Raw genomic sequence first — 15,509 nt, forward strand, 5'->3', positions numbered from 1 at the left:
GTACAAAGCTGAATTAGGCCCTATAATCGGAGTGAGAGATACAGTATATGGATGAATTCAGTTGTAAATTAATTTATTTAGCTGTGTTTTCTACCCAAAATGTCTAATCTTGCAGTTAAGCTATAATGTGCATCTATCAGTAAAGCATGTACAAATTGTGGAAAAGGTAGCTGAATTATTGGTTCAAACAATGTCATTACTACTGTCTTCTGTTTTTCTGAACATTAAAGCACTTGAGCATAAGGAAAAGTGCTTCTTGTGTAAGATTGCGTCATCCCTGCAAGCCAGCGAGTTGTTTTATAATGCACTGAATAACAGCCAACCTTTTGTGTCATTGAAGTAGAACATGGAAATAAGTAAATAGATATGAACTGCATTCGTGTTATTCTTTTTCTTAGTGTTATTACCAAAACAAATGATGGCTTACAGCAGTATATGCTGGGTGTTACATATGTTCCCCTGCACTGCATTATCCCCATTGTTATGCTGTCTGTATTTACAGGAAATTAGGACAAAGATTATTTGATTTAGCCAAGGATAATGAGTTTAAAGTGAGCTTAGTCTTTTGGATTTATTAACTACACTTACAGAAAATGGTCTAAGACCATGGCTTAGTGGGCAATCCAGGTCTTGATAATAGGTGAGCAGCAGACCAGATTTAAAATTTAATACATATAAAATATAATTTTATAGGGAAGTTAGTATAATAAAACACTGCAGTCACCATGAATATTATTTCAAACACAGTCAACTCCTATGAGACTCTAGGATTAGACCAGTGCTGCAGAACTTCACATCCCAGCATGCCCTGTCACAATTTTGCTATTGAGGCATGCCAAAACTGTGGCAAGTCATGCTGGGATATGTAGTTCCACAGCAGCTGGACGGCTGCATGTTGCATACTCCTGGATTAGACCATTACGCAGTAGGATGATTGTCAGATCGCTTTGCCAGATGTTTTTTGTGTTCTTTAATGTTTTGCTATGTGCATTTTTGTTCAGCAAAGTGCAAAATCAAGAATTCTGTCACAGTTATTTGTCAGTCTCAAAGGTTTTTCCAATTTGCTTCCTCATTGAACTTCAGAGACTGTTTGCTATGGTTATCTGTTGGTCAGTGTAATTAACTAATGAAGACTGCCAGTAGAGGATGCACTTAGGGAGTCATATGCCTTATAGTAAATACTGTCGTTTCTTTGTAACTTTCTGTAATGGAAAATATGCCTTGCTGCAGATAGAGGAGCTAAGCAAAGTTTCTGCAAAAATTCAGTGGTTCTGACTACAGTCTTTGAATTCCAGTTTCGCTTCACCATTCTACAGAATGCTATTCCACTGTATTCCTGAAACTGCATTCCTCAGTGTCAGGCACAGCTGCTGGATCTGGTGTCCCATTTTCTGTTGACGCATCTGGCATTCAGTGCTGCAGTCTTCTTTTCTAGCCTGCTACCTGAAGATCACCAGTTCCTGCTGCAGGTTGCTTGGTACAGGAGCACCAAGCCATCCTACTTCAAATTTGCTAGACTTTTTAAAGGCTCATCAGCAATTCACTAGTGAGCCAATTTTGGCTAGCCTTTCCCTGATGCATAATATCTGGAGCCATGTAATATCGCCATAGGGGAGTATTCAGCAAGTCTCGGATCCTCTCCGACCGTTAGGATCCGACACTTCAGTATTTATTGCGGGCCGTTTCCGTCCGTTTCGTCTCTCGTTACGACCATTCGTTTTCGCCCTTTCTTATGGATGAAAATGAATGGTAGAAAATGGACCCGTTTTCAACTGTGGCGGGGTCGAAAACACATGGATGAGCAGAGATTCTGCTCATCCATGTTTTATTCGACATGTTGGAATTTTCGACAGGGCGGGAAAAACAGCACTTCAGTTGAATATTGAAGTGTCGAAAAGTGCCGTCTTTCCGCCCTGTCAGAAATTCCGACACTAATTGAATACTCCCCATAATCTGCAAGCTGTCCAGCAGCATATTCCAAACCTCCTTTAGTGTATACCTGGTGAAAACACCCCAGCTACTACCTCTGCAACTCAGAAGATTTATAATGATTGTGCCACATCTAGTTTTCTGTATTGGGTATAAAGTAATAGAAAATGGAGCACAGTATTATTTCGGGTGTGGTTCATCAAATCGACAGTGTCTAGGTCGACAATGTTTAGGTCGACCACTATAGGTCGACATGGATGAAAGGTCGACAGGGTTTCTAGGTCGACATGTGCTAGGTCGACAGGTCTAAAGGTCGACATGAGGATTTTTTTTTTTTTTGGTGTCGTTTTCTTCGTAGAGTGACCGGGATCCCAAATTAGTGCACCGCGTCCCCTCGCATGGCTCGCTTCGCTCGCCATGCTTCGGGCATGGTGCCTTCGCTCCGCTACCGCTTCGCTCGGCACACTTTACCGTTCCAATCGTAGTCCACGTGGATCGTTAAGTATGAAAAAATTCAAAAAAAAGAAAAAAATGTGAAAAACTCACGTCGACCTTTAGACCTGTCGACCTAGCATATGTCGATCTAGAAACCCTGTCGACCTTCCATCCATGTCGACCTATAGTGGTCGACCTAAACATTGTCGACCTAGATACTGTCGATCTTCAGACCGGATCCCATTATTTCTGCTACTTTTGGAATAAGTTGCATGTATACAGTACGCACTTGTTGGCAATGTTGAAACTTCTGTATGTAGGTATTCCATAAAGCTGGGAACAGGTAAAAAGTGCTTTAATGCAATTACCTATATTATACTGGAGATTTCTGTACATTGCTGTAGTTTTCTTTTAGCATTATAAAAGCAGCTATACATATTTGTGTTCTGTGACTAACCATTTATTATGTTCTGTTACTGTAACCATTCTAGAATCTTACATTCAGAGTGTTACAAAGAGCTTATAAGGAGTGTAACACAAATGGGGACCATAACATTTACCCTCTAATTTCTCTCCCAACAATTGTATTTTTCTTTTCCTTGGAAGTGAAAAGACAATTGCCTGCCCTGTTCCATTATACAGAACCTTGAGTGCATAAAATTGACTATTGTACAAAGTCAGAACCGATTGCTGAACAGACTAGTTGAATTAGCTCCTTAATGAGTTGCAGCATTGTGTGTACTTTGGAGTGATTCACTTCAAATAGGTCCTGACGAGCTGCTCCAACAGCTGCTGAACGTGTTACTTAAGTGTACACAAAATGGCTACCGAGAGCCATTTAATCTATTAGCTACAAATCAAAGTGCTGCCTAGCAAATCCACATCTGGTTGTTCATTTGTAACCTGTGAGAGCTCCTCTGCAGTAAGAGCAAATTGGTCAGTAAATCTGTACTTCTAGAAGCGGATATGTTACTTTATGCTTTTGTTAATGCTAGTTGGGCACAACATTTCACTTGTATACCGCATATGGCAATGTTTGGCATTCTTCAGCTAACTGAAATTATTATTTCTCTGACGTCCTAGTGGATGCTGGGAACTCCGTAAGGACCATGGGGAATAGCGGCTCCGCAGGAGACTGGGCACAAAAAGTAAAAGCTTTAGACTAGCTGGTGTGCACTGGCTCCTCCCCCTATGACCCTCCTCCAGTTAGATTTTTGTGCCCGAACGAGAAGGGTGCAAGCTAGGTGGCTCTCCTGAGCTGCTTAGAAGTAAAAGTTTAAATAGGTTTTTTATTTTCAGTGAGTCCTGCTGGCAACAGGCTCACTGCATCGTGGGACTAAGGGGAGAAGAAGCGAACTCACCTGACTGCAGAGTGGATTGGGCTTCTTGGCTACTGGACATTAGCTCCAGAGGGACGATCACAGGTTCAGCCTGGATGGGTCCCGGAGCCGCTCCGCCGGCCCCCTTACAGAGCCAGAAGAGCGAAGAGGTCCGGAGAAAGCGGTGGCAGAAGACGTTCCTGTCTTCAAATAAGGTAGCGCACAGCACTGCAGCTGTGCGCCAATGCTCTCAGCACACTTCACACTCCGGTCACTGAGGGTGCAGGGCGCTGGGGGGGAGCGCCCTGAGACGCAATAAAAACGATATAAAAACCTTATATCGCTAAAAAAAAAATGCATCACATATAGCTCCTGGGCTATATGGATGCATTTATCCCCTGCCAGTTTCCTGAAAAAAGCGGGAGAAAAGGCCGCCGTGAAGGGGGCGGAGCCTTTCTCCTCAGCACACAAGCGCCATTTTCTTTCACAGCTCCGCTGGAAGGACGGCTCCCTGACTCTCCCCTGCAGTCCTGCACTACAGAAACAGGGTAAAACAGAGAGGGGGGCACTATTGGCAGCTAATATATAAATACAGCAGCTATAACAGGGAGTAACACTTATATAAGGTTATCCCTGTATATATATAGCGCTCTGGTGTGTGCTGGCAAACTCTCCCTCTGTCTCCCCAAAGGGCTAGTGGGGTCCTGTCCTCTATCAGAGCATTCCCTGTGTGTGTGCTGGGTGTCGGTACGATTGTGTCGACATGTATGAGGAGGAAAATGATGTGGAAGCAGAGCAATTGCCTGTGTTAGTGATGTCACCCCCTAGGGAGTCGACACCTGACTGGATGGTAGTAATTAAAGAATTACGTGACAATGTCAGCACTTTGCAAAAAACTGTTGACGACATGAGACAGCCGACAAATCAATTAGTGCCTGTTCAGGCGTCTCAGACATCGTCAGGGGCGCTAAAACGCCCGTTACCTCAGATGGTCGACACAGACCCTGACACGGATACTGAATCCAGTGTCGACGGTGACGAGACAAACGTAATGTCCAGTAGGGCCACACGTTACATGATCACGGCAATGAAGGAGGCATTGAACATTTCTGACACTACAAGTACCACAAAAAAGGGTATTATGTGGGGTGTGAAAAAACTACCAGTGGTTTTTCCTGAGTCAGATGAATTAAATGAGGTGTGTGATAAAGCGTGGGTTTCCCCCGATAAAAAACTGCTGATTTCTAATAAATTATTGGCACTATACCCTTTCCCGCCAGAGGTTAGGGCACGTTGGGAAACACCCCCTAGGGTAGATAAGGCGCTCACACGCTTATCAAAACAAGTGGCGTTACCGTCTCCTGATACGGCCGCTCTCAAGGAACCAGCTGATAGAAGGCTGGAAAATATCTTAAAAGGTATATACACACATACCGGTGTTATACTGCGACCAGCGATCGCCTCAGCCTGGATGTGCAGCGCTGGAGTGGCTTGGTCGGATTCCCTGACTGAAAATATTGATACCCTGGATAGGGACAGTATATTATTAACTATAGAGCATTTGAAGGATGCATTACTATATATGCGAGATGCACAGAGGGATATTTGCACCCTGGCATCTAGAGTAAGTGCGATGTCCATTTCTGCCAGAAGAACGTTATGGACGCGACAGTGGTCAGGTGATGCGGATTCCAAACGACATATGGAAGTATTGCCGTATAAAGGGGAGGAGTTATTTGGGGTCGGTCTATCGGACCTGGTGGCCACAGCAACGGCTGGAAAATCCACCTTTTTACCCCAGGTCACCTCTCAGCAGAAAAAGACACCGTCTTTTCAAACCCAGTCCTTTCGTCCCTATAAGGGCAAGAGGGAAAAAGGCCGCTCGTTCCTGCCCTGGGGCAGAGGAAGGGGAAAAAAGACTGCACCATGCAGCCTCTTCCCAGGAGCAGAAGCCCTCCCCCGCTTCTGCCAAGTCCTCAGCATGACGCTGGGGCTCTGCAAGCAGACTTGGGCACGGTGGTGGGCCGTCTCAAGAATTTCAACGCGCAGTGGGCTCACTCGCAAGTGGACCCCTGGATCCTGCAGGTAGTATCACAGGGGTACAAATTGGAATTCGAGACGTCTCCCCCTCGCCGGTTCCTGAAGTCTGCTCTACCAACGTCTCCCTCCGACAGGGAGGCAGTATTGGAAGCTATTCACAAGCTGTATTCCCAGCAGGTGATAATCAAGGTACCCCTCCTACAACAGGGAAAGGGGTATTATTCCACGCTGTTTGTGGTACCGAAGCCGGACGGCTCGGTGAGACCAATTTTAAGTCTAAAATCTTTGAACACTTACATAAAAAGGTTCAAATTCAAGATGGAGTCACTCAGAGCAGTGATAGCGAACCTGGAAGAAGGGGACTATATGGTATCTCTAGACATCAAGGATGCTTATCTCCATGTCCCAATCTACCCTTCTCACCAAGGGTACCTCAGGTTTGTGATACAAAACTGTCATTATCAGTTTCAGACGCTGCCGTTTGGATTGTCCACGGCACCACGGGTCTTTACCAAGGTAATGGCCGAAATGATGATTCGTCTTCGAAGAAAAGGCGTATTAATTATCCCTTACTTGGACGATCTCCTGATAAGGGCAAGGTCCAGGGAACAGTTAGAGGTCGGAGTAGCACTATCTCAGGTAGTGCTACGTCGGCACGGGTGGATTCTAAATATCCCAAAATCACAGCTGATTCCAACAACACGTCTACTGTTCCTAGGGATGATTCTGGACACAGTCCAGAAAAAGGTGTTTCTCCCGGAGGAGAAGGCCAGGGAGTTATCCGAGCTAGTCAGGAACCTCCTAAAACCAGGACAAGTGTCATTGCATCAGTGCACGAGAGTCCTGGGAAAAATGGTGGCTTCTTACGAAGCGATTCCATTCGGAAGATTCCATGCAAGAACTTTTCAGTGGGATCTGCTGGACAAATGGTCCGGATCGCATCTTCAGATGCATCAGCGGATAACCCTATCTCCAAGGACAAGGGTATCTCTCCTGTGGTGGTTACAGAAGGCTCATCTTCTAGAGGGCCGCAGATTCGGCATTCAGGATTGGATGCTGGTAACCACGGATGCCAGCCTGAGAGGCTGGGGAGCAGTCACACAGGGAAGAAATTTCCAGGGCTTGTGGTCAAGCATGGAAACGTCTCTTCACATAAATATCCTAGAGCTTAGGGCCATTTACAATGCCCTAAGTCAAGCAAGGCCTCTGCTTCAGGGTCAACCGGTATTGATCCAGTCGGACAACATCACTGCTGTCGCCCACGTAAACAGACAGGGCGGCACAAGAAGCAGGATGGCAATGGCAGAAGCTGCAAGGATTCTCCGCTGGGCGGAAAATCATGTGATAGCACTGTCAGCAGTGTTCATTCCGGGAGTGGACAACTGGGAAGCAGACTTCCTCAGCAGACACGACCTCCACCCGGGGGAGTGGGGACTTCATCCAGAAGTCTTCCAAGTGATTGTAAACCGTTGGGAAAAACCAAAGGTGGACATGATGGCGTCCCGTCTCAACAAGAAACTGGACAGATATTGCGCCAGGTCAAGGGACCCTCAGGCAATAGCGGTGGACGCTCTGGTAACTCCGTGGGTGTTCCAGTCGGTATATGTGTTCCCTCCTCTTCCTCTCATACCAAAAGTACTGAGAATCATAAGAAGGAGAGGAGTAAGAACGATACTCGTGGCTCCGGATTGGCCAAGAAGAACTTGGTACCCGGAGCTGCAAGAGATGCTCACGGAGGACCCGTGGCCTCTACCTCTAAGGAAGGACCTGCTCCAGCAGGGACCTTGTCTGTTCCAAGACTTACCGCGGCTGCGTTTGACGGCATGGCGGTTGAACGCCGGATCCTGAAGGAAAAAGGCATTCCAGATGAAGTCATCCCTACCCTGATCAAGGCCAGGAAGGATGTAACTGCAAAACATTATCATCGCATTTGGCGAAAATATGTTGCGTGGTGTGAGGCCAAGAAGGCCCCTACGGAGGAATTTCAACTGGGTCGTTTCCTACATTTCCTGCAAGCAGGATTGTCTATGGGCCTAAAATTAGGATCCATTAAGGTTCAAATTTCGGCCCTGTCGATCTTCTTCCAGAAAGAACTGGCTTCAGTGCCTGAAGTTCAGACGTTTGTCAAAGGGGTACTGCATATACAGCCTCCTTTTGTGCCTCCAGTGGCACCTTGGGATCTCAATGTAGTTTTAGGGTTCCTAAAATCACATTGGTTTGAACCACTTGCCACAGTGGATTTGAAATATCTCACATGGAAAGTGGTAATGCTGTTGGCCCTGGCTTCAGCCAGGCGCGTATCAGAATTGGCGGCTTTATCCTATAAAAGCCCTTACCTGATATTTCATTCGGATAGGGCGGAATTGAGGACTCGTCCTCAATTTCTCCCTAAGGTGGTTTCAGCGTTTCACATGAATCAACCTATTGTGGTACCTGTGGCTACTAGGGACTTGGAGGACTCCAAGTTGCTGGACGTAGTCAGGGCCCTGAAAATATATGTTTCCAGGACGGCTGGAGTCAGAAAATCTGACTCGCTGTTTATACTGTATGCACCCAACAAGCTGGGTGCTCCTGCTTCTAAGCAGACGATTGCTCGTTGGATTTGTAGTACAATTCAACTTGCACATTCTGTGGCAGGCCTGCCACAGCCAAAATCTGTAAAAGCCCATTCCACAAGGAAGGTGGGCTCATCTTGGGCGGCTGCCCGAGGGGTCTCGGCTTTACAACTTTGCCGAGCAGCTACTTGGTCAGGGGCAAACACGTTTGCTAAATTCTACAAATTTGATACCCTGGCTGAGGAGGACCTGGAGTTCTCTCATTCGGTGCTGCAGAGTCATCCGCACTCTCCCGCCCGTTTGGGAGCTTTGGTATAATCCCCATGGTCCTTACGGAGTTCCCAGCATCCACTAGGACGTCAGAGAAAATAAGAATTTACTTACCGATAATTCTATTTCTCATAGTCCGTAGTGGATGCTGGGCGCCCATCCCAAGTGCGGATTGTCTGCAATACTTGTATATAGTTATTGTTACAAACAAATCGGGTTGTTTATTGTTGGAAGCCATCTTTTCAGAGGCTCCTACGGTTATCATACTGTTAACTGGGTTCAGATCACGAGTTGTACGGTGTGATTGGTGTGGCTGGTATGAGTCTTACCCGGGATTCAAGATCCTTCCTTATTATGTACGCTCGTCCGGGCACAGTATCTTAACTGAGGCTTGGAGGAGGGTCATAGGGGGAGGAGCCAGTGCACACCAGCTAGTCTAAAGCTTTTACTTTTTGTGCCCAGTCTCCTGCGGAGCCGCTATTCCCCATGGTTCTTACGGAGTTCCCAGCATCCACTACGGACTATGAGAAATAGAATTATCGGTAAGTAAATTCTTATTTTTTTTTAACTATCAGATATACACCATGGATTGTCTTTATGTCTCTGCAAACCCAAGATACATCAAAGTTTTTCAAATGATATCATGTGCCCTCGGGGATGGGGATTGGTGGGGTGGGGGGGGGGTGGAGTTGTAAAGTGTTCTAAAACCTTTTTTTTTATTTTATTCTAATACATGTTTATTTCTATACAGGACATCCTTAATAATCTAGATTCCTGTGATTTAGAAGATGATGATCTTATGTTGGATGTCGATTTACCAGAGGACATCACATGCGACCTGGGTTTGTATTACACCAGTGACACATTGCATGCTAATTTATCTTATTTTCTATGCGCAGAATTTTAGCAGGTTATATCGTGCTGCCCATTAAGACCTTTTTGGGAGTTAAAGGTTTAAATAACCTTAAGTTGTAGTTAGGGTTTACTGTACTTTTATTTTATCCTTAAATATTCATTGACACATAGGTGGTGCTTTTAAAATTAGGACTGAGAGGGATATTTATCAAAGCATGGAGAGAGAGAAATTAATCACTAACCAATCATCTTCTAACCCTTTAAGATGGGTGCACACTTGTCAAATCCCTGGGAGATCAGACTACAGATCACACTGTTTATACAATCCTTTGCCGACCTGCTCGCAGATTCTACAGCCAATCCTCGCTATACACTTGTCCAATTTTTCAGCAGACCAATCTGTAAACGGTTCTGCTGAAAAAATTAATTTGGCTGTGGAAGAAGGGAGATATATTCATGACAAATATATTTAATTATAATGGTCAAGGGTGGATGGGGAATGGATTCCAAAAAATACAGAGAACAAAAAACTTAGGGTTCCCCCATATTTAATGAACCAGCACTGGGTTCTTGGAGCTGGCCCTGGTTCTAAAAATATGGGGAACAAAATTAATAGGGGACCCCCATAATTTCAGGACTAGTACCGGGCTCCACTAGCAGGGGAGTAATGCCACAGCCAGGGGACCATGCATGACTGGGTCCCGTGGCCGAAGCATCCATCCCCCCTAACTAGTCAGCCCAGGGTGGGGGTTCCTGGGAAAGTGGGGACCCCCCAATAAAGGGGTCTCCCCTCTCCCAGGCACCCAAGGCCTGAGCTGAAGCCTGGAGCTATCTCCAGCACTCCTGGGCTGTGGGTGCCGAGTTGATAGTCCAATCGTTAAAAATAAAATATTGTCTTTTAAAGGAGGACTACAGGTCCCAGAAAACCTGCCCTGCACGCTGGTTCTTGGAGAACCCCAAGTACCAGCATGCGGGTCATTAAGGGCACACTATAGGCCCCCTGTAAAAGAAATATTAAAATAAAAAAGACACCTTATGTTTTAATAATTTATTATGCAGCACCTTCACCTGGGGGGCGGTGGCCTTTAAGCGCTTTTGCATGGCCCCTGCCCATCTAGGACTTTCCCGGCATCTTCTTTCTCCAGGAGCTCTACACCACTCCTCCTCCGCCGTCGGACTGCCAGCTTCTGCCTCGTGCTGGCTAATATTAGCTGGCACAAGGGGGCAGGGCGATGATGCGGCGAGCTGTGATTGGCTTGCCGCTGTCATCTTGAAATGTACCGTAATTTATTTTTTTTAAACTGGATGCAGCTGCCGAATTCTGCACAGGAAAAGTTACCTGTCTGCCACCTTGCTCCCCACCGCCATACCCTCCGCCGATCCCAACAGCAGCTGCGGATGTTGCTGGGATCCCTCCGGATCCCACACTGCCGCAATGCTGATAGTGGGGTGGGCTGCTGGGAGATCGGTCGCCTGCTCCGGTCTCTGCAGCCTACACGCTACAATGCTGGTTGCCTGGACTGCAGTCGGGTCGCCAAGTTTTTAAGCAGGTTTAAAAACCAGGTGACCCGACAGGCGACCAGCATCAGGTGTGCTGGTCTGTCAGCAGACGGTGCACACTTGTCCGATGTCTGGCAAACCAGTTGGTCGGGAGTCGGATCTCCCGAGGATTGGACAAGTGTGTACCTAGCTTTATAGGCTGTGTTTGAAAAAGGACAGTTAAAAGCTGAGTGGTTAGTGCTTTCTCTGCACTTTTTCTGTATTCCAATGTACAGACGGACAATGTCTAGGTCGACAGTCAATGGGTGGAATTCAAATGTTTGAAAAGTCAGTTGGGTGTCTATTTTTTTCCTGTCTATTAGATAGGAAAAAACAGGCTCCCAACTGACTTTTCAAACATTTGACTCTCCCCCAATATGTTGATCCCATATGGTCGACACTGACAAAAAGTTGACTTGTCGACACAACTTTTATGTGGTTTTTTTTTTTTTTTTCTATCTATTTTTACACCTTTTTCATACTTTACCATCCACATGAACTACTGTTGGGAATAGTAACCTTTGCGAGCCATGCAAGGGGACACGGTACACTAATTTGGGGTTCCCTGTGCTCTGACGGTGAAAACACCAACAAAATAAAAAAAAATTTCAACCTTTTCCTCTGTCGACTTTTCATAGGTCGATATTTTGCCTGTGTTTACCAAATGACTGCCAACTTAGACATTGTAGACCTTCTATACCACACCCACTTTTTCTCTCTACATTCTTTAATAAATTCCCCTTTAATTGTCATTTAATTAAAATTTCACTCTCTGTAAAAGTTACTGAAGATAATGGGTGTGGTATAGCACATAGACAGTTAAAAGATAGTCATTAGGTAGACACCATATGGTCGACGGTCAGAAGTCCGACAGGGTCATAAGTCAGACACAAAACAATATAATTTTTTTTTCTGTTATTTTGTGTTTTTAAACAATTTTAACCCAAATTTGGTGAAATTCAGCCCCTCGCGGGCTCGCCGCGCTTCGGGTTCAGTGTCAAGGATAGTAAATGAGGCAAAAGTTGTAAAAAAAAAACACAAAACCAAAAAAAAACATATTTTTTTTGTGTGTGTGTATGACTTGCGGACTTGTGACCCTGTCGGACTTGTGACCCTGTCGGACTTGTGACCCTGTCGGACTTGTGACCCTGTCGGACTTGTGACCCTGTCGGACTTGTGTCCTTGTCGGATTAACTGTCTATAGACTGGAACCCGAAGATAATATGAACAGACCAAACAATCCTTGTTTAAAATAGGGTAAAGTAATACATAGTTTCTTTGGAACTTTTAACATTAATATTACACACCATTTATTGTTTTTGCTAGTCCCATAGTGATGCAGGCAATATAAGAGAAACTACGTATATGAAATGCTTGGGCCGGATTAAATTAGCTGCGGAAGTAACTCACTGAATATGTCACGGAAGGGTGATTCTGCTCACAGCCTATGGAGAGAGAGGTTCAGTATGGAATGTTAGCGGTCAGTATACCGACCGCGGCATCCCGATGAGCAGAATCACGACTGCGGAAGATAAGTTTACATACGTTTCCCACATGGCCCCCTAACCCTCCCTCCCCACAGCCTTAACTTAAAACTGCAGTCTAACCATCTGTTGTGGGATCCTGGCTACACGGGATCTTGAGTGTATCTCGGAGGGACAGTCAGAATGAGCCTACAGTAATTGGCACGAAAACAGCCAATAGTAGGTTGCATCTAACTGAATACAGTCTTTTTGTTTCAAAATTCGAACAGATATTCTATCATTTCCCAGTGTTTCATCAGACTCTGTTGGGCAGAAAGAATTAGCCATGTGGTGCCCATGTGCGCCTGGGCACATATCTAGTTACTTGTTTGTTTGTAAAGGACAGCTCTAAAAAGCACATTTTGTTTTGAACTTAAGTAGTTTTCCAGTAAAGTGTTAATTTAGCTGTCACATTCTATTGTCTATTTATTATTACATTGCTTTACTGAGATTAAATTAAAGATCACAGACTACACAAAAAGTGCAGTCATGTAATTATGCGTATCTGCATCTAAAACTAAAATAAAATGTATATATTTCAGTTAACTATACAAGAAGAAAAAACTTTTTTTTTGGATGCACTTTAATATCCCTTTTACACCAAATTCCTGGGTCTGAGCCAGAACTAGGAACATGGTTCCAAGCCAGGTCAGACCCGGGATTCCCCCCTTTTATACCACAGTGCTGATCCGGGATATTCCCGGATTGGCACCGTTTACACTGCAGTGTCTTGTGGCCCCGTGCTTAGAAATTACATCATTTCCAAGCGCCGGGAAACTCTGCAGAACGGTGCTCTGGAGCGTCACTCTGGGGGCAAACCCAGCAATCTGGAAGCTGCTGTGCTGCCTTCAGCCTCTGGTGCTTCCAGGCAGCAGACACGGCGCTGCTGTCTGCATAGAAAGCATGTGCCGTGTCCCCAGACTCGGCCGCTTCATGTTAGCCAGCACTGCGCTGCTGTCTGCATAGACAGCTTGTGCCGTGACCCATAGCCTCCCGACCGCCCGCCGGACACTGGTACGGAAGGTCTGCCATGCTCTGAATGGGTGCCGGGTCGGATGACCCGGCTTACCCATTTACACTGCCTCCTACCCTGGGTTTTACCCATGTACAACCCTGCTTGCAAGCCGGGTTGTATTCCCGGGAAAATGGAGCTGTGGTTTACACCACCTGCAGTCCCAGGATTTTGTGTGCTCCCGACTAAAATCCTGGGATATTTCAGGCGGTGTAAAAGGGGTATTAGAGATAAACAAATAGTTTAGATTGATCAGTGTAAACACATAACTTTTAATTAATAGTTATTAATAAATATTGATGTATCCAAATAGACAAACAGTACATATATTAAAAGCAAGTTCAGTGGTCTATGAGTATGTTTGAGATCATGCCCGTTGATCTTGGACCAACCGGCAGAATTATACAATGTATTGTGTCCCTCACTGAGTCAATAGATCAGGGGCTCACGTGGGTATTGTAAGTGGTAGCTCTCTGATGCCAGTGCTTTTTGAAGGTAATCCTCTTATAGACAGTCTTGGGGGTACCTTATCTATGTCAACTATTTGTTTATCTCCCAAGAGTGCACCCAATAAAGAGTCTTTCATTCTTTGACTGTGGGTGCACCACCTACGTGACGGCATCAGGGTATATCCTGCTTACTGTCGATTTTTGGTTCTTCTATGTTTACTAAGAATTTACTGACTGGTGTGGAATCGTAGACTTCTAATTACATTTCAGTTATTTCTCTGACGTCCTAAGTGGATGCTGGGACTCCGTAAGGACCATGGGGAATAGCGGCTCCGCAGGAGACTGGGCACAACTAAAAGAAAGCTTTAGACCACTGGTGTGCACTGGCTCCTCCCACCATGACCCTCCTCCAGACCTCAGTTAGAATCTTGTGCCCGGCTGAGCTGGATGCACACTAGGGGCTCTCCTGAGCTCCTAGAAAGAAAGTATATTTTAGGTTTTTTATTTTACAGTGAGATCTGCTGGCAACAGACTCACTGCAACGAGGGACTAAGGGGAGAAGAAGCGAACCTACCTAACTGGTGGTAGCTTGGGCTTCTTAGGCTACTGGACACCATTAGCTCCAGAGGGATCGACCACAGGACCCAACCTCGCTGTTCGGTCCCGGAGCCGCGCCGCCGGCCCCCTTACAGAGCCAGAAGCAAGAAGTGTTCCTGAAAATCGGCGGCAGAAGACTTCTGTCTTCAACAAGGTAGCGCACAGCACTGCAGCTGTGCGCCATTGCTCCTCATGCACACCTCACACTCCGGTCAATGATGGGTGCAGGGCGCTGGGGGGGGGGCGCCCTGAGGGCAATATAAGAGACCTTGGCTGGCAAATCTACACCATATATAGTCAGGAAGGCTATATCGGTGTAAAAATACCCCTGCCAGAATTCCAGAAAAAGCGGGAGAAGTCCGCTGGAAAAGGGGCGGGGCCATATCCCTCAGCACACTGGCGCCATTTTTCCCTCACAGCTCCGCTGGAAGGACGCTCCCTGGCTCTCCCCTGCAGTTGTCAAGCTGCATAAGGGTAAAAAAGAGAGGGGGGCACTAAATTTAGGCGCAGTATATATAAAATAAGCAGCTATAAGGGAAAACACTCATTTATAGTGGGATCCCTGTGTTATATAGCGCTCTGGTGTGTGCTGGCATACTCTCTCTCTGTCTCCCCAAAGGGCTTTGTGGGGTCCTGTCCTCTGTCAGAGCATTCCCTGTGTGTTTGCGGTGTGTCGGTACGGCTGTGTCGACATGTTTGATGAGGAGGCTTATGTGGAGGCGGAGCAGATGCCGATAAATGTGATGTCACCCCCTGCGGGGTCGACACCTGAGTGGATGGTGCTGTGGAAGGAATTACGCGACATGTCGACTCCTTGCATAAAAGGTTTGACGACATACCAAATGTGGGACAGTCGGCTTCTCAGCCTGTGCCTGCCCAGGCGTCTCAAAAGCCATCAGGGGCTCTAAAACGCCCGCTACCTCAGATGGCAGACACAGATGTCGACACGGATACTGACTCCAGTGTCGACGACGATGAGACTAATG

The 15,509-nt window shown here is 46.1% G+C and overlaps 1 protein-coding gene across 6 annotated transcripts in view; it reads left to right on the forward strand.

Annotated features, from left to right (window-relative positions):
• Positions 1 to 15,509, forward strand: part of CCSER2 (coiled-coil serine rich protein 2) — a 377,220-nt gene that overhangs the window by 175,589 nt on the left and 186,122 nt on the right. For all 6 annotated transcript variants that reach the window (XM_063958811.1, XM_063958812.1, XM_063958809.1 and 3 more), the window contains one exon: positions 9,300 to 9,390. In XM_063958811.1, coding sequence (XP_063814881.1) covers positions 9,300 to 9,390 — 91 coding nt within the window. The remainder of the gene's footprint in view (positions 1 to 9,299; positions 9,391 to 15,509) is intronic.

The sequence above is a fragment of the Pseudophryne corroboree genome, chromosome 3 (assembly GCF_028390025.1).
Source record: "Pseudophryne corroboree isolate aPseCor3 chromosome 3, aPseCor3.hap2, whole genome shotgun sequence".
Taxonomy (NCBI): Eukaryota; Metazoa; Chordata; class Amphibia; order Anura; family Myobatrachidae; genus Pseudophryne; species Pseudophryne corroboree.